We start from the raw sequence: 25,576 nt of genomic DNA, 5'->3' as shown, positions 1-25,576 counted from the left end.
AGCAGATCTTCTAACTTCCATAGGATTTTTCTAGCTCTTTTGTTGTACTGGTCTTTAGTTAATTGTTGGAAGTAATTCAGTTGTCTTTCTTCATTAATAAATGATCTTACACATTTTTGGTTGTAAATGATAACTGTTGAGTCACATTTGACCTAAGAATTGTAATAGGCTAAGCTGAAGCTTAAGTGCTTGTTGTTGTGATGATGGATGATTATGAGGACCGATTGGTTTATAAACTTCTTGTCACAGACACAACCTTCACTTTGTTTTTCGCTTTTTCTCAAAACCAGGATGGTACTGGGCATGAATACGGCATGGCTCTTACTTCCTTTGTATATTGATAAGGTCCTTCTTTCTTTAAATGGAGTTTGTAGTAGTCAGAAGGGTTTGGTGGAGATACTGAAATTTCAGGACCATTTCTCTGATAAGAGAAGTGAGAAAGAATGTAACCTTGCCAAGGATGGGTATCTAGGGGAAGATTTGAAAGCGGGGGCGAAGAACAGCTTGCTGGAAGGACATTGAAAGCCCGAGTAGTTTGATAGATGAAAGAATGATGTGGTCGACACAGTGAATTTTGAATTTGTGTTAAAGTATGGTGAAATCTGCCTTGTGATCTTAAAGACGAGAATAATGTGATCAGAGTAGGGAAGATCATTTCAGAAGGAACACAGGTATCTAGAATTGAAGGCACATAGCTGTCTATAAAACTATTTAACTGAACGATTGAGTACCTCATGTGTAAAGTGCTATTTGGGCAGTGATCAAGTAGATGAGAGCATAAGGCATAATAAAATCTTCCCTTTCACACTGACAGCCCTAAACAACCCCAAAATCAGGTAAAAAGTTCCAAAGGGGGTGATTGGCAGATCACTGTCAAGGTTAAAGCGGATTGTAGGACTGCAGCCTTAACCTGTGTAATCAGAAGAATATTCTGGGAGGAAGAGCAAGATAATGAGCAAATACTTTCAAAAGTCTAGGGTAGGGTTCAGTAGCCACCTATCTGGACGCCTTCCTATAGAAGGACTTCTGTCAGAGGGCCGGCAGAAGGGTGATAGCCCCCACAGCTGCCCGGGAGCTCACTGGTTTTCTCAGGCTGCGGCTGGCTTTGTTCATGCACCCCTTTATTCACGCACAATATTTAAAGTAGCAGTTTTGCTTAAATAATGATACTGTATTTTCACATCCCTGGTTAGAGAGCTCTACCCAAAAAGTGATTACCTCTGGAGCTGAGTCATCTTAGAAAACCAAAATAAGTAATTACACTCAATGCTGGTCCTGAGCCCAGTGTTAAACTACTTCTTCTTCTTCTTTTTTTTTTTAAATCAGTAGTCTGGCTGATAGATGGTTTGCTCATTAAATATATGTAGTTTGTTAGGCTGAGATGAGGAATCCAAAAGACCTTTGAAATTAAGATTAGATTTTAAATTCATCTTAAATAAATTAGAGATCTGGGGTGCCTGGGTGGCTCAGTGGGTTAAAGCCTCTGCCTTCAGCTCAGGTCATGATCCCAGGGTCCTGGGATGGAGCCCCGCATCAGGCTCTCTGCTCTGCAGGGAGCCTGCTTCCTCCCCTCTCTCTCTGCCTGCCTCTCTGCCTGCTTGTGATCTCTATCAAATAAATAAAATCTTTAAAAAATAAATAAATAAATTAGAGATCTGTTTTTGGAGGAGACAGTTTATAGTAGCTTATCTCGTTTTCCTTGAGGCAGCCTAGAGGTGGCGAAGGGTGGGAGCTCTGAGCCGGATGGTCTGAGTTCAGATAGGCATTTGTAATACAGAGCTCTGATGATGTGATGGGGGGAGAACACGTCACCCCAAAACTATACTCCAGGGGTATGTAGTTTCACCTTCCTATAGAAACAACTTTTTTTTTTTTAATAGTAAATTTTTCCCATTCTTTTTTTTTTTTAAAGATTTTATTTATTTACTTGACAGATCACAAGTAGGCAGAGAGGCAGGCAGAGAGAGAAGAGGAAGCAGGCTCCCCGCTGAGCAGAGAGCCCGATGACCCCAGGACACTGGGATCATGACCTGAGCCGAAGGCAGAGGCTGTAACCCACTGAGCCACCCAGGCGCCCCCTAGAAACAACTTTTTAATTGACCTATAGAAATAGATTATTTCCTATAGAAATAATTTTTAGGAACTGTGATCTAACACCATGCCTTTGTTTTTTTTTTTTTTTTTAAAGATTTTATTTATTTATTTGACAGAGAGAGATCACAAGTAGGCAGAGGCAGGCAGAGAGAGAGGAAGGGAAGCAGGCTTCGCTGCTGAGCAGCGAGCCCGATGCGGGACTCGATCCCAGGACTCCGGGATCATGACCTGAGCTGAAGGCAGCGGCTTAACCCACTGAGCCACCCAGGCGCCCCATGCCTTTGTTTTTAATTCCAAGACTAAACAGTCTCAAGTGAGCTCTTCTAATGGCGCGGCAATCGAAGGTAGTCGAGACACTGCCATAGTGATTACAAGCAGAGACACAAGAGCCATGCTGTACTTCCTTGGCTCAGATATTCCTTCTGCCCCAATTTGGCTGTGACCTCAGGGCCATTCCTTCTCTCTGTGCCTTGGTGTCTCCCTCTGTAAAATAAAGTTAATAATGGTATCTGTTGGGGCGCCTGGGTGGCTCAGTGGGTTAAAGCCTCTGCCTTCGGCTCAGGTCATGATCCCAGGGTCCTGGGATCGAGCCCCGCATCGGGCTCTCTGCTCCGCAGGGAGCCTGCTTCCTCCCCTCTCTCTCTGCCTGCCTCTCTGCCTACTTGTGATCTCTGTCTGTCAAATAAATAAATAAAATCTTAAAAAAAAAAAATAATAGTATCTGTCTCGTTGGGGATTGTGAGGTTTAAATAAGTGAATCCTTGGGAAATGTTTGAGCCAAGCGTGATGTGTAGTGAGCGTTCAACCAGTACTCGTGCTCCTGTTACTGACGACAGTCTGTTCTGTGATCCCTTGATGAAGTCACGTAGGCCAACTGGCTTTGGCTGCAGGCATTACAGAAACAGTTACCAGATACAACCGCTGGTTATGCCATCGCTCTGTGCTCCGAGAATCGTCTCACCAGAGCTGAAGTTAATAGAAAAGGGACTTCTCGACCGCGCTGCAATCCTCTGTACTCCGCCCACAACAGGGCTAACTCATGACCAGCAAATACTGCCTGGGAGCCTGAGCCATGTCTCCCACTCTGCCCCATAGTCAAAATACAGTGATTCCAACACACACACATATATGCACATTTCTTACAGTCTGGTAGAGGAGATAATGTAGCCTGATCTCACGCGTTTTCTGGACTTTCTTTGGTGGGGGGGAGTGTGGTGGTAAGGGTATTGGGGGGCTGTGCAGTTTTGTATCTACTTAAATCATTTAAGGGTCTTTTGTCTACTAACAGAGTCTCAGTTCATTAATCATTTTCCTTCCGTTTGCTTTCTTAATAATAACAAAAATAGTACACTACTTTAGAGAATTTGACTCAGTGGTGTTAAAAGTTTCTATTTTACCTTTTTGTCTTTTTTTCCCCCTATGGAGGGAAGCAGAGGGAGAGAATCTCAAGCAGGCTCCATGCTTAGCACAGAGCCCGATGAGGGGCTCAATCCCAAAACCCCAAGATCTTCACCTGAGCCCAGATCAGGAGTTGGATGCTTAACTGACTGAGCCACCCAGGCACACCTTTTCTTTTTGTCTTTTTTCCCCTACTTTATTATTTATTTATTTATTTATTTATTTATTTATTTTTTACATTAAGCATCTTCTCTGAAAATCAGGAAAAATTTAACTGGAGAATTTGTGGAAATACAGGAAAGTATAAATAGACAGGAAAAAGTTACCCATAATTAAGCTTCTCTTAACATTTTGACATATTTCCTTCAGATACTTTGTTTTATACTTATTATATTATTTTATTATAATATTATATTATTATTATATTTTAATATTATTATTTAGCTGAGACCATGGTATGTGCATGTATAATTTTATCTTATTTTACAGGGTTACTGTGAGGATAAAATAAATAATATACTTAAGGCTTTAAACACTGTGTCTGATAGGTATGCATCAAACATTCAATAATTGTTACCTATTATTGTAGCTATGTTGCCCTTCTTTTTTACCTCTTATGTGCTAAGCGTTTAGAAAAGCTTAATAACCATTATATTTTAATGACAGTGTAATATCCTATAATTATGAATATGCTAGGGTTTACTTTTCCTTCCCCTCATATATGAACATTTAAGTTTCTTCCAGAATTATTTTTTGTAAATAATATTTCCATAAATATTTTAAAATACAAACCTACCTTTGCATTTCTGATTAATTCCTTGGAATAGATTCTAGAAAGGGAATTGCTGAGTCAAGCAGAACATTTTTAAAGATCTTTGGTGGATGTGTTGCCAGATTGCCCTCTGGAAATTTTGCTTAACTTCATACTTTCACTCTTACTTAGTAAATTTATGAGCTGTGTCAGAAAATCCCCTCCAGCACTAAGGATTACCTTTTTAAAAAACATCATTATTATTTTTAGAAGGGAAAATGGTCTATAATTTTACTATTTTTTTCATAATTAAAGTATTTTTATGTTATTTATATATCTTTTTTTAAAGGTCTATTTTCACTTTGCCCTTTTATTAAATTGAAACGTAAATAATTTTGTTATAAATTTGTGTGACTCCCTTATAAATTAAGGCTACTAATTCTTGCTCTGTCACATTTACTGAAATAGTGTCCTAAATTTATATTTTTCTTTCTTTTCTGATTTTTAAAATTCAAATTAATATCCTTTTCCTTCCTAATTTTTCCATTACTTTTGGCCTTAGCAAATCCTTTCTATCTGTAGACCCATATGTTTTTTTCTAATTTATATAATTTAACATTTACATTTAGCTCTTTAACATCCTAGAAATATGTTTTTCTTTATGCAGTAAGGTGATCTCAATATTTTCCCATGGCATGTTGCAGTTTTTCTTACTTCTATTAAATACTTATTGCATTGTATCGTAATTATTTTTCTGTAAATTATTTTTATTATAAATAATTTTTCTTCCTTATAGGATTTAAGTTTTTTTTTTTAAATTTTTAAAGATTTTATTTATTTATTTGACAGACAGAGATCACAAGTAGGCAGAGAGGCAGGCAAAGAGAGAGGAGGAAGCAGGCTCCCCGCTGAGCAGAGAGCCTGATGCGGGGCTCGATCCCAGGACCCCTGAGATCATGACCTGAGCCGAAGGCAGAGGCTTAACCCACTGAGCCACCCAGGCGCCCCAGGACTTAAGTTTTTATCTCTTTGATTTTTATCCCTAGCAGCTAGCACCATACCACCCACTTTGTAGAGAACAAATAGTTGATAAATGAAAAAAGAAATATACAGTTACATATAATTTGTCCTTAAGATTTTAAATGCATGATGAAGCATTCATCATCTGTTCCTAGCTTTCAAAACCCTAAGAGAGATTCTGTAGCAGTTTTAATTTTAAGTTAGTCTACATGTTAGAGCATCCACTAGAATGAACTGGAGTGGTCTGGTCATAAGAGAAGTAATGTGAAAATGCCTTGTACCAATAAGTGAAATTTTTACTTTACGATAAGAGGTGTATCTGACCAGTAACTGGAAGTTCTTTACCTGTTATCTAAGCCATCCTCTTACTGGATATTTCCCCAAACCTATCCTGCTCTATCTGAAAACAGTAAATAAAAATACACCTTTATAGTGACTAGAACTTAAATGAATAGCTACAATTTAAATGACTATTCTCGATTATTTTCAAACTTGTTATGGCACCTGGGTTCCTATTCTCCTGTTTCCAACTGCTTTCTAGGTATCACGTACCTGTACTTATCCATGCGACTTCAAATTTATTTATTTGACAGAGAGAAATCACAAGTAAGCAGAGAGGCAGGCAGAGAGAGAGGAGGAAGCAGGCTCCCCGCTGAGCAGAAAGCCCGATGTGGGGCTCGAACCCAGGACCTGGGATCATGACCTGAGCCAAAGGCAGCGGCTTAACCCACTGAGCCACCCAGGCGCCCCACTATCCATGCGACTTCAAATTCAGCAATTTCAAAAGTGAAATCCTCTCCTTATTCTGTCTACCCAACACCAAATCCTATTTCCTCCTCTTGTGTTCCCTGGTTTGGATATCGATATCATGAACCACCAGTAGTTATTCTTGGCCCATTAACCCCACGTACTGACTCAGTTCTTGTACCTTATCTTTTTTATTTTATTTTTTTTTTATCATCTCAGCAGTATTTTTCCTTTTCTCTCTTTCCCACTGTCAACCCTTATAATCCCTGACCTGGACAATTGTCATAACCTCTTAATTGGTCTCCCAGCTTCCATACCATCCTCCTTCCCAATCCATTCTACATAAGTGATTTTTAAATGGAGTAAGCGTTAGAAAAAGTCCTCTTTCCCCTCAAGACTGAGATTCACTAAACTGAGGGGGAGACCTTAGTACCTTTTTTACAGAAAGCTTCAAAGATTATTCCTATGCACACCCTTGATTAAAACCGGTGATTTACAAGTTTCTCAGGTTATGTTTTCAAGGCCCAGTTTCCTTTGACTTGAAAGTGTTCCATGCTTCCCCCACTGCCTCTAGTATAAAGTCCAAACTTCTTAGCTTGTGGTAGAACAGGCTTCATTCACATCCTGGCCCTAATCTACTTTCCAGAGTTATTTTTCAGCTACTCCCTTTCAAGTGCTTTTGGGTCTAGATAACTAAGTTAGCCCCAAATATGTCACGTACTTTTGGGTTTCAATCCCTTTTTCCAAATCACTTTGTCCATCTAGGGTGCCCTTAACTTTTTTTCTGTAGCTGGGAATGTCTCTCCTCAGTGTTAGCTCGCCCTGACTGCACTTGCCCCTCCTTCTTCCAGGCGGGAGTCACTGCTTTTCACTTGACTCCTCAAAAATTTGTACTTGTGTTGCTGCTCTCACTACTTTGCATTCATTTAATAATTCAATAATTTGTTTACATATCTGTCTTCATCGATATATGATTATGTTATTGAGGTGAAGATAGTCTTGCTTATCTTTTATGAGTAGGCACCCAGTAAGAATGCTTCTTTCCTTTTGATTAAGATTTTTAAAATTCTCTCCAAGTCTTCTTTTTATACCCACCTCTTCTGCCTGGCAGATTACGTCCATCGGTAGCATCCATTTGCTTCTATCTTCTCATCAAAAAATTGGCATGTCGGGGCGCCTGGGTGGCTCAGTGGGTTAAGCCGCTGCCTTCAGCTCAGGTCATGATCTCAGGGTCATGGGATCGAGTCCCGCGTCGGGCTCTCTGCTCGGCAGGGAGCCTGCTTTCCTTCCTCTCTCTCTGCCTGCCTCTCTGCCTACTTGTGATCTCTGTCTGTCAGAGAAATAAATAAAATCTTTAAAAAAAAAAAATTGGCATGTCTTATGAACAAAGAAGGAGCCTCCCGAATTTGTACAAAGTGATGGTTGGTGGTCAGTTGAGTATCACAGAACTCACTAGTGTCTAAAGATACCTTGCTGAGATCTTCACCAAAGGAAGATGTAGAACATCTTGTGGCCTGTTCAAGGTATTCAACAGGTTTTGAATGTTAAAGACAGCCACAAAAACTGATCTGATAACTTGGATCAATTCTGCTTTGTAAGTTTCTATAACTGGTACCATTGATGTCTACTTCACACCTGGAAGCATTCTTTTGCTGTCTTATAGGAACTATGAAACATTTTTTAAGCCGAAAGTCATTTATGGTATATTACATCTTCTAAGACCACGTCTGAATTGTTGGCTTTCACAGTGAATTGTGGGTCTAGTGGTAGATCCTACGATAAAGACACCATTTATGTTTTCAAATACCTCTTCCATCTTGGACTACAAACACATAGTACCTATTTCTCTATCAAAATGTGCTAGAAGTTCACAAAGGCTTGGAAGTTTGGGGGGAGTTACGATTAGCTTCCAACTTACAATGTAATCATTACTGTCTGGTTCTGAATATTGGAGAAGAGGCTCTGATATGTGTACTCTAAGATAATAATTGTGCCTGGTATCTCACAAGAGATAGAGATGATTATTAATGACTTTTGTGGTATCAGACCAAACAAAATACTCCAGATCATGAAATTTTATCACATGGATCCATGTGTAAGAAATTTTTTAAAAGTTTTTTTTTCTGTGATTTTTCCTCTGAGAATATCAGACAGGAAATTGAATGTAGTAGTATCTTCAATATTGAAAAATACTAGGTATCTACATTAGTTCTGAAAGCAACATGAGCATGTCCTTATCTTATTTGGGATATGGATTATGAATAATAATATATTAAGGAGGCAAAGCCCATTCTATTTTCAGGAGCAGAATGTTTCTGGTGCCCTCAAGTATGAAAAGCTGTGGTGTTGGATTTGTTTCTCTCATAGGAATTGTCTCCTTGTTGCATTTGGACAATTGATTTCAAAGGACTAGAGACAAAATATAAATTTAGGATGAAAATTAAGTTAATCTCTGTGTTCATTTTTATTAGTCAGCCTAAAATGATTGATTGCACAGCAACCAGCATCAATGGGCTTGAAAGTTTGGGGGCAATATTGGACACCTGCCTGGAAGATAGGTAGGGAGATGAATAATGTGGAATTACATTGTCATATTTCAGAAAGGCATATTTCAATTCTGAATGTCTTCGTGACTTGTCACCTAAAGGGAGGAAAATGTAACAATAAGCATAGTGTTGTGGCTTAAAAATCAAGAGCCCTAAAATACATACATACATAAATAAATAAATAAAATAAAAAATAAAAATCAAGAGCCCTAAACCCGTTCCCTGCAAATTACATACCATCTTTGATCCTCTCCATTAAATGAAAAATCATTTAAAATATTTCCTTACCCAGAAATGAAATTGAGTTACAAGAAAGGGAGGAGTGTATATAGACAGATGTAGAGACAGGTAGGTAGGTAGGTAGGTAGGCACGCAGTTAGGGTGACTGATCTATCCCTTTTAACCTTTCCTTTAGATTCCTTGGCTTTACCTGAAAATTTTCCCTTGAGTCTCTCTTTGAGTGTACTATAAAACCTACAAAATAGCAAAGGCTCTAGTCCCTTAATATTCACCAAGACTTGCTAAGTATAACCTCCACAAAAACACTTCACATAATTAACTCAGCACTTCAATATAAGGAGAAACCAGGAGCTAGTTCCCAAGCACCTGAATATGAGAGGACTTTTCTGCTTCACTTTTGGGCTTTGATGGTCAAATTTCTCTGAAAAGTGCTTCTTTCAATTTAGGGGAGGAAGTGAGAGATTCCCCAGGAGTAATATTTAGCAATAGTCATGTGGCTCCACATGCGAGACAAAAACCCTTTGTAGCTGAACGTGGTGGGGAGGGAGACCAGCTGAAGATAGCTGAAGGGCAAAATCATAGATTCCTTTTGGTAAGTTTGGATTTGTTCCTTTAAGACTCTCCAAGAGGGAGCAATAGACCTAGCCTCCAGAAAACCAGTGTTAAAGACAAGTTATTAAAAATACTTACTTTCAAATTTAAATTTGGATTAGGTTATAAAAGAAAGCATTCTAATTAAAGGATCAGTATTAAATATGGGTTGATTATTAAGATTCTAGTAAAGGACCAATAATAGTCTCTTTTGGTAACCAGTATGGAAACTAAGTCTGAGGGAAGACAGTGAACTTTAACCAAATCGGGAAAAACACGTATGTTGCTGTTGTGACCTGTGTAATATACCACAAACATCAAAGGTCTCCTAACTCTGGAAACACCTAAAATGCAGAGAAATTAAGTAGCAACTCAGACTTGTATACTGAACTACGAAACAAAAGCCAGAGGAGTCATCTCCCTGTCACGGTGTGTGGGTCATTGGTCACTCCTGGTACAGCATAGCTCTGTGGTCCACGGGCTTTGAGCTCCAGAACCCTTCTTGTGGAGTTTGCTTGGGCTGCACCTGTCGATTCCCACCCGGCTCCCACTGTGCTTATCAGGTGGAATGATAGTTGGTTCCTTTGCTCTTATCACTCTTTCATTTGTTTCCCCTGGTCATGTTGGTAATTATTAATACAATGTAAATGTCTTTGCTTTCAGTCCCCCTCGCCCGCTGGCTAATATGAATGACACCCTGGTGAGCCACGCCTCAGCGTCCTCTGGAGTGCCCACCCCCACCAAGAGGTATGTAGGGTTCACGCCTCAGTCACTGCTCAGAGTTGGCCTGGCCTGGGGAGCAGAGCATTCCACGGGATGGAAAGGACTGGCTTTCTTTCTCCTTCTTTAACCATCTTTTGATATTATTTTCTAATTTTTTTTCTTCCTTTTCTCCCGACTAACTCATAAATATAGCAACCAAAGGAGTCTGCTTGTGAGTGGTGCCTGGGGCGTAAGCTCTCACTTGTGACAAGCAGTGAATATAGTGTCAAAGCAGATTAGGTACTTAGGAGATTTTTTTTTTTATTAACATTAAACAATATTTTGATGATCATGAATTACAGCAATTTTGCATTTGTGTTCTTTAAATGTCAGAGATGGTTTCTGCTTCCTGATTAGACTGTGTGAATTGAATTAATCCCTGATATTCACCTAAATCATTCTGTATATGATTCATGAACATTTATGTTGAAAGCGGAGTCTCTCTCTCAGTTATACAAGGAGTTTCCCTTTAGGGTCCTACAAGGAACTGGAACTGTGTACTCCTTTCTCTTCTTTATTTAATTTACTCTTCTCCAGAATTCTCTTAGGGAGGACTTAAAAGAGCTCTATAAAATGGCTTACTTTCTGTTTGATTTAAGCTGTTCCATAATCAGAGCATTGCAGAAACTCCCTCAAGGGCACAGCCATTAAAGAATTCTTTCTAACAGTCATCACCCAGAGAGAGGGAAAAAAAAACAACAACAACAAAGACATTCCAACTGACTCCCCAAGTTCTTCCTGAAGAAAACTACTTTGTGCCATATGTACTGATTGCTTTGGATTAATTCAGCTATAGAAATGTCATCTGCGGGCGCCTGGGTGGCTCAGTGGGTTAAGCCGCTGCCTTCGGCTCAGGTCATGATCTCAGGGTCCTGGGATCGAGTCCCGCATCGGGTTCTCTGCTCGGCAGAGATCCTGCTTCCCTCTCTCTCTCTCTCTCTCTCTCTCTCTGCCTGCCTCTCCATCTACTTGTGATCTCTCTCTGTCAAATAAATAAATAAATAATCTTTAAAAAAAAAAAAAAAAGAAATGTCATCTGCTTACTGATACTTTGACTTAACATATAATACATAATGCCTAAGATCAACTGTATTTGTTCCCATTGGCTAAAACTCCTAGAGCACTGTTTCCCAAACTTGACTGATGAGAAGACTCGGAAAAATCATCTAGGTCAGTTGTTAAAAATATAATCTTCTGGGACCACATCAAACCCAGTGGATCCTGAGATCCTGAGAAGCTACACCTTCAACAATAAGTTTTCCAGGGGATTCTTACATCAAGCAAGTTTGGGATGGAGCCTTGGGAGGAAGCTGAGGAGTGTGCTGTAGGCTGCCCTGGAGTAGAACAGTTAATAAATTTAATAAATCAGAGTGATCTGATAATGCAGTGTTACCACTGGGAGACTCAAGACTGACCAGGTGAGAGTGCTTGCCCACCACCTTCCTGAGACGCTGCCAGCAGGGAACAGCCACACCGCTTCCTCTGGGCAGAGCTGAGGGGTACTGGTGACTAGAGCGTAGATGTGAGCCAGGCTCTTAGCATTCGAATCTCCACCCTCCCATCACCTTGAACAAGATCCGTACCTTCATCTTTCAAATTTATAGAATGGGAACAATAATAGTGTCTACCTTGTGGGGGTTATGTGAGAGTTTAAGATAGTTTTCATTATTTAAGAAGCAAACTAATGAGAGAACAAGTGGGTAAGAAACGGTAACTTATAAATAATACCCTTTCAAGGAAGAACAGAGCTTCTGCGAGGATACAGAACAAGTAAACCTCTCCCATCTACCTAGATACTGCCACCACCCTCGCTGGCCGTGGTCCTTAGGTTTTTTTTTTATTTTTTATTTATTTATTTTATTTTTATTTTTTAAAGATTTTATTTATTTATTTGACAGAGAGAGAGAGAGAGAGAGATCACAAGTAGGCAGAGAGGCAGGCAGAGAGAGAGGAGGAAGCAGGCTCCTCGCTGAGCGGAGACCCCAATGCGGGGCTCGATCCCAGGACCCTGAGATCATGACCTGAGCTGAAGGCAGAGGCTTAACCCACTGAGCCACCCAGGCATCCCATTCTTAGTTTTTTTTTATGTTAAAACACCTTAGCATTCAAATCCAGACCCAGAATCTAAACTAGTCTAAATCCCAGCTCCAGGGGTGTTCCCATTTCAAAACCAGGAAGCCAAGGTGGATTACTGAACCAAGTCAGCTCGCGGGTGGTAGACTGGTCTTAGCAATGCTGGCTATTAGGGTTTCACTTCATCTGAGTTCTTCTCTTCATTTACTCGTTTTGTCACTCTGAGTCACTTGAGTCCCTGAGGGCCCCAAGTGCCTGGTGACCAAGTCACCAGGCATTCAGTGACTGCAGCTAAACGTAGCTGCCAGAGGCTGGTGGGGGGCGGGGGGGCTCTTTCTGAACAATGTTTTGTTGCTTGAGAAGACAGAGACGGGGAACTCATCATCATCATAATCTCACTGCTGCCTCTGCGCTGGGTGCCGCCACGGTAAGCCCCAGGCGGAGGATCCCTCGCGAGCGCAGTTGTCACTCACGAAGTATCTGCCTCTGCTGAAGCAGTTTCAGGTGGTATACTGTAGCCTGGACTAAGATTTATTTTAAAGTCAGCGTTTTAGCTAGTATGGCTTTCCGGCTGAGGTAGGTCTGGTAGAGCTGGTCAACCCTCGTGATGGCTGTCACACTGCATGGGGTTGAGCCACGGGAAAAAGGCAGCCGGAGCCCTTAGAGGCCTGCCAGGCCCTCACGGAAGATGGGGCGCCTTCATTTATCAAGGAGAGTAGTTGCTGGAGTAGAGGCCACATGGGAACAAGGTGCAACCCCACCAACAACGTAGTCCTTAGAATTTTAGGAGATTTCATTTATATTTGGGATGAGATTATGATGTACCGTGTGGACTTCGTTGCGTAAGTCATAGATTGGTCTTTTTGTGGCCCAAGTTACCAAACTAGTGTAAATTTCTAGCTAGTATTTATTCTGTATACTTCCTTAGGTACACAGAAATACTTTACTCCTCTGAATGTCATCAGACCTGTGTCTCCAGAGTTTGATGAAACCTGGGAACCTAGCACATCAGCCAAGTCACAGACCCTCCTCTGCTGGGCCAGAGAATCCTCAAGGGGATTGAAGCTACTCTCCAGAAATAAGAGGTGTCCTTTAGAACTCAGCGTAAGACATAAATCACCAAATTAGGCAAGAACATGCACAGTAGTAAAAATGCAGAAAAAATTTAAGAGCTACAGTTTTTCAGTAGGCAGCGGGTGTAAAAATAACAGCCACAAAGGGTCAAAAATACTGTGTTAGTCCAAATAGAAGGTCGTCACAAATGTGAGAGTTACTTTTTATCTTTTTCTTTCTTTACTTTTTAAAGATTTACTTATTTTAGAAAGAGAGTGGGTGCATGCGCATGTGTGGGATAAAGGACAGAGGGAGAGGGAGAGAGAGAGAATCCTCAAGCTCTTTCCCTGCTGAGTGCAGAGCCCAGCATGGGGCTTGATCCCAGGAGTCTTGAGATCATACCTGAGCCAAAATCACAGGTTGGACCCTTAGCCGACTGAGCAACCCAGGAGCCCCCAGGGTTACTTACTAAAGAAAGAAACTTTATCCGTTGCAAAGATGCTGGCTGTCACGTGAGATACTATGAATTCTGTTCCTGAGAGGGTCCACTTTGCAGTTTGCTCTGCGTAATATTCATTTCATATGCCTATATTGACGTTGCTATAAATGAATAGAAATTCCATCTTTGCTTCAGTCTAAATAATTTCTGGACATTTCCTTGCTTTTAAAAGAACCAAAACAATACATTTAAAAACAAACAATGCAAAACTTTCAAAACTTTAAAGCAGAGGCTTAAAATCCCCCCCTTCTACCTGATTTCCTCCAAGACTTACTTCAGTCCCTCTTCTTCCGCAGGGTTCAGAATGTGAATGGTGATATTATTCTCTGGACTATTGTAGTGTTTTTAATCATAATGTACTTTCAGACCAATATGGTAAATGATGCAAATTTTTTTAATATCTCCCGAAGCCTTAGCTTTATGAATTTTTATGAATATTTAAATTTTCACAATTCTGTGGGCATTTCATAGAACTATGGCAGTAACAAAAACTTGAAATACGAAACTGCTGCTTTGTGCATTTGGTTGGTATATTCGTTATCAACTCTTTTTAACTTCCGGTATTAAAATTTAACATAAAAAAGCACAAACCCAGTTAAGCAAGATGAAAAAGTCTAAGTTTTAATGATCTGCTCTATAGCACTGTGTTCCTAGTGAATACTCTACACTTAAAAATTTGTTAAGTGGGTAGATTTCATGTTACATGTTCTTAGTTAAAAAAAAAAAAAAAACCAAGGGAAAAAAAGGGACAAACCCACAAAGACAAAGGCAAAAGGAGGAAGCAAAGGGCACAAGTGCCCATGGGTCATAAAAGGAACTGAAAAGCTGCCAGGATGCCTGCCTATAGCTTCTCTATCCCTTGGCTACCCCCAGAATGCCATCTCCTTTCCCTGCTGCTGTGACTCCTTCTCCCAATACTGCCGATGGCCTCAGGTTCACAGCCTTGGAGTCCGCACTCAAGAGGTTGTATTTTCCAACCTCCGATTAGAAAACTCCAAGGAAGGATCCTACCGTCCTGGACTGTATTACTGTTCCTCTGTGTGTCTGTGATGGGCCATGCCCGATAGCCCTATATCATCAAAACAGAGGGAAGAGCATTTCCTCAAAAGAAGGTTATACTGTCAAGAACAGAAGAGAGTGGCCATGGGAAAGACAGATAATAAAGTTGTTGGCAGACCTGATCTGCTTCCCAGCACACCAATGTGTGCAGAAGTGTGTACATACACACACCCATGCACACCTTCTCACACCGTTTCCACTAACAGGGTTTCCCTTCACATAAGGCAGTATTCTACGTATACCTGCGAATGCGTGCACAACTCTCCCAGGAGTCTGTCGCCTCCTTTGACAGCCCCAGGCCCTGGATACCTAGGCCATGTCCGCTCATCCAGGTCAGGTCTCCCTAAGTCTTTTTGTGACAAGTTAACCCATCCTACCCTGAAGCAAATAATACGTTGTACAAGGTAGCGATCAGAAAGGAGGACCATTGTAATTCAGATAGGACAGGGAAGGGACAGAAAGCATGGCGTATTAAGCCATATTCGCCCAAGTTTCCTTTTGAAACACCGCCAAAATGACAGCCAAGAGATTATCCTGAGTAAAAGCCCACTAGGAGAAAGAAAACTGGAAGAGGAGACAATAGCAATGAGAATTTGGAAGCAGCAGAGCAGCTGGGTGAGTGGACACTGATTTTACAGACTGGAGAAGACCAAGGCCTCGGTTGACGGTGAGAGGAGGCAGTGGTTTGCAACAGTGAGGGGAGTCCAGAAGAAAGCCCGTCCCAGGAATGAGAAGGCTCGGAAAAGGAGTTGCAGAACAGAGGCTGGCAGTCTGTGCAGAAGCACTTAGAGCCACAGATTGTCTACGTCCTGGGTAACGGCCCCTCCCCCAACTCTGCCAAATAGCCGAGGTTTGTGTTGGGGTTTCCCGGAACAATACAACCCGCAGAAGACCCCACTTGTCTTAATTATCTCACCCCAGGTGCGCTGAGGCAACTGCTTTCAGATAACCTGCCTCCCTCCGTTGTAGTGTCATTCTGAAGACTTCAGGAAATCACTACTCCATCCTGTTTTTCCTCTCAGGGTGCCTGGAACTCTGGCCATAAGGGGCACAAGACCTAAGTCCCAGCGTCCTAGAGAGTACAGGTTAACCCGTTGCTTTCCTCAGCAGACTGATGGATTCCCCCCTTGGGATGGAGAGTTGCTCCCATCCACACCCCAGCTTGACTCAGCGAGTTCTCCTCAGTGTTACTCTCCACTTTGAGTATCCGTTTCTATTTTAGTCAGAACCCTTGGCTATAAGTGACAGAAGCTTGGTTTGAATTAGCTTAGGGAAAACAAGAAGGTTTTTTGGTTTGTTTTAATTTATTTTAGAGTGTGTGTGCATCCAAGTGGGGGGAGGGCCAGAGGGAAAGAGACAGAAGCAGACTCTCTGCTGAGCTCGGAGCCCAACCAGGTGCTCAATCTTAGGACACTGAGATCATGACCTGAGCTGAAACCAAGAGTTGGATGTTTAACCCACTGAGGCACCCAGGTGCCCCTGAAGGTTTTTGTTTTTGTAGCCAAACTGTGGGAAGGGCAGAGTGTTATTGTGGCTGGTCCTCAGGGATAACGAGAGCCAGGGAAGCTCTGACTCCCTTAGGTGTCTCCCTATCTCTCTCTGCTACCCTCATGCTCCTTGTTCTTCCCTGTTGTATGTCGGCTGCTGCTTCCTGAGTGTAGCTACCTTTCACATGGTGTGTGTGACACCTGTGTGTTCATATTTCATAACCTCAGTACCCTACAGTGATTGACCCTCTCTTTGTACCAACTTGAAAAATCCCAATGGAAGTTCTTTTGGGTCCATCATGGGTCATGTTACTCACCCTAGGTCTTCTGTTTGCTGGCCCCACCTAAGATAACATGGTTGAATGGGTAAGGGTCAGTCTCCAAAGAAGGCGGGGTCTGCTATCTGTGGAGAAGGTAGGATGCTGAAGAGACACGTAGCTGTAGCCTTCTTTATTGTGTGGTTTCTGGAAAATACTGTATATGTAGATTACATCACCCCTCCATTAGCATAGATTTGTTTCAGGAGGCCCTTTTTCCCCCTACCACCTCATTTTTATTTCTCTCAAGGGTTAAATAATGCTTTCTATTCTGTTCAGTTTATAAAGATATATTGTGTTGGGACATAACACTGTCTTAAGAGTTTACTTCTAAGCTCTAAGGCAAACCTTAGAGCTACTAATTCTGAGTAGTCACCAGTTGCTAAGAATCTTAAGAAAAGTCAAGATTTTATCAGTCAGAAGTTTTTAACTTTAACACATACTTCAGAAGGAGAAGCGTTTTGTGCAGGGGCAGAGGGAGAGCAAGAACCCCAAGCAGGCTCCATGCATGACAGGGGGCTCGATCTCACCACCCTGAGATCATGACCTGAGCCAACACCAAGAGTCAGACCCATAACTGCCTGAGCCATGCAGGCGCCCTGGAAACACATTTTTTAAAGGCCAGAAGAGACCATAGTATAAATATTATATCTGAGCTGAAGACACACAGATGAGTTATACTATAATAGTATTAATATGGCTTTCTGAGTGGGTGCCAAGGTAAAGGTTTTATCTTGTTATCTACAGAATACTACAGAATGAAAAAAGCCACAACGTGCTGTGTTTTACACTGAAAATAACAGACTGAAAATATTGGCGCAACTAAAAAAGGCAAACCGAAATTGGTCAAGCCCGAAACTCTCCATTTGTGAGATCAGCTACTGATGCTCTTCCTGCCTGTGAAATGAGAAGAAGAGCTTGGTTGAGGGGCTCCTGGGTGGCTCATTTGATTTCTTGTGTGACTCTTGATCTTAGCTCAGGTCTTGATCTCAGGGTTGTGAGTTCCATCCCCAGCGTGGAGCTTACTTAAAAAAACATTTTTTTTTTTAAAGATTTTATTTATTTATTTGAGAGAGAGACAGTGAGAGAGAGCATGAGCGAGGAGAAGGTCAGAGAGAGAAGGAGACTCCCCGCGTAGCCGGGAGCCCGATGTGGGACTCGATCCCGGGACTCCAGGATCATGACCTGAGCCGAAGGCAGTCGTCCAACCAACTGAGCCACCCAGGCGTCCCTTAAAAAATTTTTTAAAAGAAATTTTAAAAAATAAGTTTAAAAAAGCATTTGGTTGAAAAGCAAGAATTAATGAGGATTTAAGCATGAGCATGAAACAACTAGTTTGCATGAATTCTTCATGAAGATCTCTCCAAGACAACACAAGAATTACTTTTTTCTCCAATCTATTTTTGAAAGACCGAGAAGCCGGGTAATTGAAAATTAACACATAATCTTATGGGGCTGTAGGGTCCTCAGTGTTGGCAGATTTCCAAAGTCCGGACGTCTGATGGCCCAGGCAGACAGCCAGGTTTCAGCTGCTCCTGGGTTGGGATTAAATTCCATTTCCATTCAGGCATTTAAGAAAGACCCTTCAGCAATTCTAACTCAGGTTAGGGCAAAGAAAAAGCTTGAGTATTCCAAGTCCATACTGTAAACCTTAAGTTTGAAAAATTGAAGCTTACAGGGGCGTCTGGGTGGCTCAGTGGATTAAGCCTCTGCCTTTGGCTCAGGTCATGGTTCCAGGGTCCTGGAATCAAGCCCCACATCGGGCTCTCTGCTCAGCGGGGAGCCTGCTTCCTTTTCTCTCTCTCTCTCTCTGTGATCTCTGTCAAGTAAATAAATTTTTAAAATCTTAAAAAAAAAAAAAGAAAGAAAAGTTAAAGCTTACAGAAGCACAGTAACTAATAGTTTCCTCCTCTCATCGGACTCAGGCTAGAGGTGCCCAACATGAGCAGGAATTGCATCTATTATAGACTGTCAGCCGGACGGAGGGGAAGAAGCAACAGGTCTGGAAGGAAAACTATGAGTTCAGTGTTGCCATGTTCAGAGTGAGACGCCTGAGGGACTCAGAAAGTGAAGGCAAGCTCATGGGTTTTGGATGTGGGGGCTAAGGAAGGGGATAGATGATTCTCCTCTAGGTTTCTTTCTGGCTTAAGTTAAGGTACTTTGTGGTTGAAACACAGGAGGAAGATTTGGGCAAGACGAACCAGATTATGCTGAGTTAGAAGTGCCTAAGGGACACAGAGGAACCAGACCTTAGCATGAGTTCCTGGAATCCAGACTCTTCCAACTCCCTCAGATTCACACTAGCAAAGAACAGATAGGTACTCAGATCCAACAAATGACCAGTAAGAACCCACACACACACACGCACACACACACACAATTTTACCCGTTTTTTACATCTGCCTTGGACTGTTAAGTCTATTACCTCTTGACCATATGTCCTGTTAAGAAGCTGACACAGGGGTGGCTCAGTTAAGCGTCTGCCTTTGGGTCAGGTCACGATCCCAGAGTCCTGGGATTGAGTCCCACCTTGGGCCCCCTGCTCATGGGGGAGCCTGCTTCTCCCTGTGCACCCCCACTCGTGGACGCTCTCTCTTTCATAAATAAATAAATAAATAAATAAATAAATAAAATCTTTTAAAAAAAAAGCTGACTCAGTGCATCACCCTGCTTTGTAGTGACATGCCAAGGGCTTTGCACATTTAACCAGAAATCCCTATAGCGATGCTGAAACTCCTGTGGTGGCTCAGTTTAACCATGGTTTTTCATTCCTTGTAACATCAAACTATCAAAATATTTCCACTTACCATAGTAAAGCAGATATTTAAAACAAATCCATGCTGTGGTTAAAAAAAAAGAAATCTTTTTTCTCGTGGATCTTATTAGGAAATCTCTAATCTACTCCCCATCTCACCCTCGAAACATTCTTTCCTTTGTCACCAGAGGGTTTTTTCTGAATGCAGATCTAGTGATGTTACTCTCCTGGTCAAAACTTTCCAGTGGTTCTTTTGTTCCACAGCACTGTCCAATAGCAGGGAAACCAGCATGGTAGCCACCAGCCATGTGAGGTTGCTGAGCACTTGAAATGTGACAGAGGTACGCCTGGGTGCCTCAGTTGTTAAGCATCTGCCCTCCGCTCAGGTCATGGTCCTGGCATCCTGGGATCGAATCCCTCATTGGGCTCCTTACTCAGCAGTCCCTCTCTCCTGGTCTCTCATGAATAAATAAATAAAATCTTAAAAAGAAAGAAAGAAATGTGACACAGGAAGTGAATTTCTAATTTTATTTAATTTGAATTAATTTGAATTTAAACAGGTACATGCGGCTGGTGGTAGCACAGTTCTACAGGATTAGTCAGCTGTGCCTGGGTCCCGCTGACTGTGGTGTCCTCGTCCCCTGGCACAGTGCCCCACACCTCGTAGGTGCTCCAGAGACTGACGCAAATGCCCAGTTTCCACCAGAAGTGCTACTAGAACTATCATATTTTCAGCCATGAAAATCACTTTTGTGGGTTGAATTGACATTTGTCAGCTTGACATTTGTGGCTTATGAAGCTATTCCCAGGTGACTGTGGCCAGCCTCCCCAGCCCTGCCTTATTTCACTCTTTTTACTCGGCTTCTATCCACAGAACTCCTCAAATCATTTACAGTTTCCCAAGCAGGTTTCTGCACAAGCTGCTTCCAACCTTTCATGCCTTCCCACCCCCTTCCCTTTATTCCCCTCACTTTGTCATCTAATTCTTCCTTATCCTCCAGGAAGCCTTTGCTGATACCCTAAACTAGATAAAGTGTTCTTCCTCTGTAATCCGTAGCATCTTTTTATATCAGCATACTGTAATTACCTGTTTGTTGGATGCCTTTCTAGATAGACCGTGAGCTCATTGAAGGTGAGGACTCACCAGACTTTATCCAGAAACTTACTTCTTTCCTCCAAATCTTGCCACTTAATCAGTAGTTCCTCTGTTAGGAAAAGGATTTTCTTCTTCAATTTCTGTGAGCACATGGCATCTTCTAGCATTGCCTGCTTAGTCCATTCAGAGCAGAGAAATCAAGGACATGAGTTATCCTGACATATCTGGTTCTACTCCAGTACTTCATCGCTCCCTCTAGCCGCCGCTGCCCCTGGTTATCTGTCCCTTTCCCACAGTGAGAAACCTGGCTTCTGTCGCCCACCAGCCTTGTGCCTATTTGTTTAGCCCTGGTAGCATGGATAGCAGTTTCAAAATTGTTGATTTATTTCTTCAATAGGTTATTGAGATAGAATTCACTCACCATATAATCCATCCACTTAAAGTGTATCACCTAGTGGTTTTCGGTGTATTCACAGAGCTGTGCGGCCATCACCACAATCAGTTTTAGAACATTTTCATCACTCCCCAGATTGATTTCCTAAGATCACGCCCTGCAGTGTGGAGAATTGACTCTAGTGGGCAAGAATGGAAGGGGAGAGCAAGCAAGGGCTGTCGGTGGTCCCAGTGGCCCTTGTTGGTGAGACGTTCCAGATGAGAAAGGGGTGGGGAGACAAAGGGGGCTGTGAAAGGGGCTGGCTTGAGGGTCTGGTTTCAGAGAAGAGCCAGCAGGACCAAGTAACAGCTTGGATGTGGGGCGTCAGGAAATGAGAGAAAGCCAGAAGCGGTCCATTTTGAGCTTGCTGGTTGGGTGAGGGGTGATGCTTTTCATTTAAACTGGCTGGTCTGGGGGTGTAGCAGATGAGGAAGTTGGTGGAGAGAGTCAGGGGTTCCAGTGTAAGCATGTTAGGTTTGGGATGCCTTTTAGGCAGCCCCAGGGAGATGCTGCATAGGCCCTCAAGTACACAATCCTGGGACTCCGGAGAGGGGTCACGGCTGGAGATGCAAAATTGTGGGGATTACAGTAATACCTTTTTGGTAAGATTATCCTGAGAATAAGCAAAAGAGCATATGTGACATTCTCTGATAAGGTCACAGGTACTTTCTGGATAATGACAACTACATTATCTTCCTTAATCCTTCCTATACTCTAAACTAAGCAATACGTGAAGTAGATTTCATATTATTGTTATAATTCTACAGATGAGGGGACTGAAGCAGAGAGATTAATGTCCAGGCTCATACAGCAAGCTGGCGTGTGTGGATTAAACCCAAGACTGCCTCATCCAAAGCCCAGGCTCTGGTTTCTGTGCTCTCCTGCCTCCTGCTTAGTAGTGAGTCCTGCTCCCGGGGCTGCAGATGCCTCTGCTTCTGACCTTGTTCCCGCCACAGCTTACCCTAGATCCCCTCTCTGGCCACTCACATCCCTTTCCCACAGCGGTGCCCCTTCACTTCTGCCAAAGGCGCCCTGTACTGCTGCCCGTAGAGCTTCTGCTGAAGCCATGAAACTTGAAAGCCCCCGTCCTCTAGCAGAGTGGGTCGCACCCTGGAGTGTGCCTTGGGAGAACCTGGAGGCTTGTTTTCAAATGCGTGGAGTGGGGAGGGTGTCTCAGGAGGGAAAAAATGCTGCTCCAGCTCTCCTCTCCCCTGCCAACCCCCCCTCCCCCACCAGAGATGTACTCATACCATTGTCACTCTCTTTTAACTCTGGTTTATTCTACTCAGCCTTTACCGACCTCTGATCTAATTGGATAAAATTCTACTATTATGTCTTCTTTTTTTCTTATAATTTTGTGTATTTTTTTACCTGTATGGGATTCTAAACTATTCCACACTACTGATTTTGCTTTAGAAAAACAGATTTCTAAAACCTATATGTAAGTTGGAGATTATATAGAGATTTACATTTTATCGAAAGGAAAGTGTTTAAATTCAAAAATTCAAAAAAATTGAATCTGGGAAAAACAGGTACATCTTTGAATGTGAGTATATATATCACACATACAGCTAACATAAGACCCACACCCCAACACAGAATTGTCAGAAAATCCATGGACCTTTAAGTTCCTGATTTACTATAGACCGCTCCTGATACTGCTTTTCATTTTGAAAAAAAAAAAAAAAAAAAACCTTTTCATTTTAGTTTAGATCCCTAGTTATTTGGCAAATGACACTAGTTCTGAATAGCAGTCTTCATAGAAAATTAAAAATGGAGTTTAATGGACTGTTGGTTCCATTAATGCTTCCGATTTCGTTCTTGTCATTCCCTTCAGAAGACATCCTGGTCAGATTCCCACTTCCTGTTCACTTCCAGAACGTGTTCTGTCAAGGAGACCAGTGCCATGCCCGGTGTTCAATCCAGTGATGAACTCTCAGGACTCGCCCGAGCTGATCTGTCAGTAGCTGTTGACACAGAAAGTTGCTCCCTTCTACGTGAAACACTTTCTGTACTTGCCTCCAGGAGTCCTGCTCGTCCTCCGTGGCCCCTTCAGCTAGTTTTTCCAAACCTCCGTGAACTCTAAACGCTAGTATGCCAGAGGGACCACCTCACTTTTCTGTTTGTCCTCCCCGTGGGTGACCCCACCTAGACTCGGGGCTTTCACTACTGTCTCCATACCAGTGACTTCCAAACTTCTTTTTCCGGCCCAGACCTTTTCACTAGCTCTGACCTCACTGGTCTTCCTCCTAGTCAGTCCCTCCACTGGGATAAAAATCTCATAATTAGCATGTTCCAAACTGAACTCCAGGTCTCCCCCTACCAGACCTGCCTCTCTCTCTCTCTCAGTCTTCCCCATCTCAGTTAGTGGTAATCTCGTGAGAACACCTGATGCTTCTCCCATCTAAGGCATCAGATCATTAGATCAGCTTTCTCCAAAAACACTGTAAAAGTCTGCCCAGGATACTGCCGTCTCTTACCACCTCAACAGCAGCTACTGTCCTTCTAGCCACTCTTTCCTCTCATCTGGAATGTTGTAGGAGGCTTCTAATTAGCTGCTTCTTCCCCACTCTCTGACACTTCATGTTCCATAGTGCAGATGATCTTATTAAAGGAGAAGTTAGAGCATACCCTGCATCTGCTCAAAACCCACCAGCACCTTCTCATAGTGGAGTAAAAGTTGAAGTCCTTATGGCGGCCTTCTATAACACTGCTACTTTTCAGTCTGTCTTCTGAAGAAGCAGTTTTGTTTTGTTCTGATTTCTAGTTTGAAATAGATCAATACTTTACAGAAGTATAAACGTGAGTTACTACAGGGGCGCTTGAGTGGCTCAGCTGGTTAAGCAGCCAACTCTTGATTTCGGCTCAGGTCACGATCTCAGGGTCATGATCTCAGGGTCATGAGACCTAACCCCTCCACCCCCCACCATCCCGCATCAGCTCCACACTCAGCACCAACTCTCCTTGTCCCTCTCCCTCCGCCCCCTCCCCTGCACAACCCCTGCTTGTGCACACTCTCTAAAAGCAATGAATTGATAAAATCTTCTTTAAAAAACTGAGTTACTACAGAGAGAACGTCCTGTGGTCATGGTGAAGTAGCTGATGTCAGATCAGTTCTCCCACTATAAACTTCTAGAAAACTATTCTAACTAAGCAACTGTTTTCGGAAATTAGACATTAAGTAGGGCAGGACCATTCTCTGCGGGAAAGGAAATAAATGAGGAGAGCCCAATCATTGCCCAGGCTTTCTACTGGGAGGCATTTACTAAAGTCTAGTGCTAGAGACAAACAGGGTAAGCCCTATTTGCTGAGAATAAGGAGAGAGAGATTGGAGTTTGGGAATGCTGGAATTTGCTAAGAGGAACACCAGAGGGAAGGAAGATTGCAGGAAAGAGCTCCATAAACCTGCACATAGGTCCCTTAACTAAGCTACATTTGCATAGAACGAGATTTCACAAGACCACCAAAGAACAACTATCTGGGAAAGAACAGGTCCCAGAGATTTGAAAATGGAACAGATACGCAAGCTCAGCCTGTTGTTTGAGTTCCAACCAACCAGAGTGGTGACATCATCAAACACTGGGAGCATTCGGTAAAGACCCCAGATAGGCCACAGTTTAGGAGCAGGATGAAAATAGCCCTAGAGGGGCGCCTGGGTGGCTCAGTGGGTTAAGCCGCTGCCTTCGGCTCAGGTCATGATCTCAGAGTCCTGGGATCAAGCCCCACATCGGGCTCTCTGCTCAGCAGGAAGCCTGCTTCCTCCTCTCTGTCTGCTTGCCTCTCTGCCTGCTTGTGAACTCTCTCTGTCAAATAAATAAATAAAACCTTTTAAAAAAAAAAAGAAAAAGAAAAAGAAAATAGCCCTAGATAAAAGTTACCCTACATCTGTACTAATGAAACTTTAACACAGGCCTCAAAAGGACAAATCCGTCCACAAGTAAATTAGCTACCAGATCCTTTAGAAGAAAACGAAATCCAGACATTCAACAACATAATCCTCAAAATTTCCATCATCCAATAAAAATTTAGAGGACACAGAAAGCAGCAGGAAATTATGTTCTGCAACCAGAATAAAATTAGTTGGGGCACCTGGGTGGCTCAGTGGGTTAAGCCTCTGCCTTCGGCTCAGGTCATTATCTCAGGGTCCTGGGATAAGGCCCACGGCAGGGCCTCTGTTCTCTACTCAGTAGGGAGCCTGCTTCCTCCTCTCTCTCTGCCTGCCTCTCTGCCTACTTGTGATTTCTCTCTCTCTCTGTGTCAAATAAATAAATAAAATCTTTTAAAAAAATTAGTCAATATAAACAGATCCAGAAATAACAGTCATGATGCAATGAACAGAGATGAACTTCAAAACAGCCATAAGAGGGGGCACCTAGGTGGCTCAGTGGGTTAAGTGTCTGCCTTTGGCTCATGTCATGATCTCCAGGTCCTGGGATTGAGCCCCATGTCAGGCTCCCTGCTCAGCAGGGAGTCTGCCCCCCTCACCTGTCCTCCCTGCTCATTCTCTCTCTCTCTCTCTCTCTCAAATAAATAAATAAAAATCTTAAATGAAAACCCAAGCACAATAAATACCAAAAATGTAAAGGAAAATATTAGCATAATGAGGAAAAAAATTGAAATAAAAAAGAACCACCTATAAACATAATTGGAAGTTT

The 25,576-nt window shown here is 42.4% G+C and overlaps 1 protein-coding gene across 10 annotated transcripts in view; it reads left to right on the top strand.

Moving 5' to 3' along the window:
- DTNB (dystrobrevin beta) overlaps positions 1-25,576 on the top strand; it is a 238,112-nt gene that overhangs the window by 149,526 nt on the left and 63,010 nt on the right. For all 10 annotated transcript variants that reach the window (XR_007130044.1, XM_047745316.1, XM_047745315.1 and 7 more), the window contains one exon: positions 10,051-10,134. Coding sequence is in view for 9 of the 10 variants with exons in the window: in XM_047745316.1 (XP_047601272.1) it covers positions 10,051-10,134 (84 nt within the window). In the remaining variant the exon portion in view is untranslated. The remainder of the gene's footprint in view (positions 1-10,050; positions 10,135-25,576) is intronic.

This window comes from Lutra lutra, chromosome 9 (genome assembly GCF_902655055.1).
Source record: "Lutra lutra chromosome 9, mLutLut1.2, whole genome shotgun sequence".
Classification (NCBI taxonomy): domain Eukaryota; kingdom Metazoa; phylum Chordata; class Mammalia; order Carnivora; family Mustelidae; genus Lutra; species Lutra lutra.
Note: the sequence above shows the minus strand (reverse complement) of the source record. Positions and strands in the feature narration are given on the sequence as shown.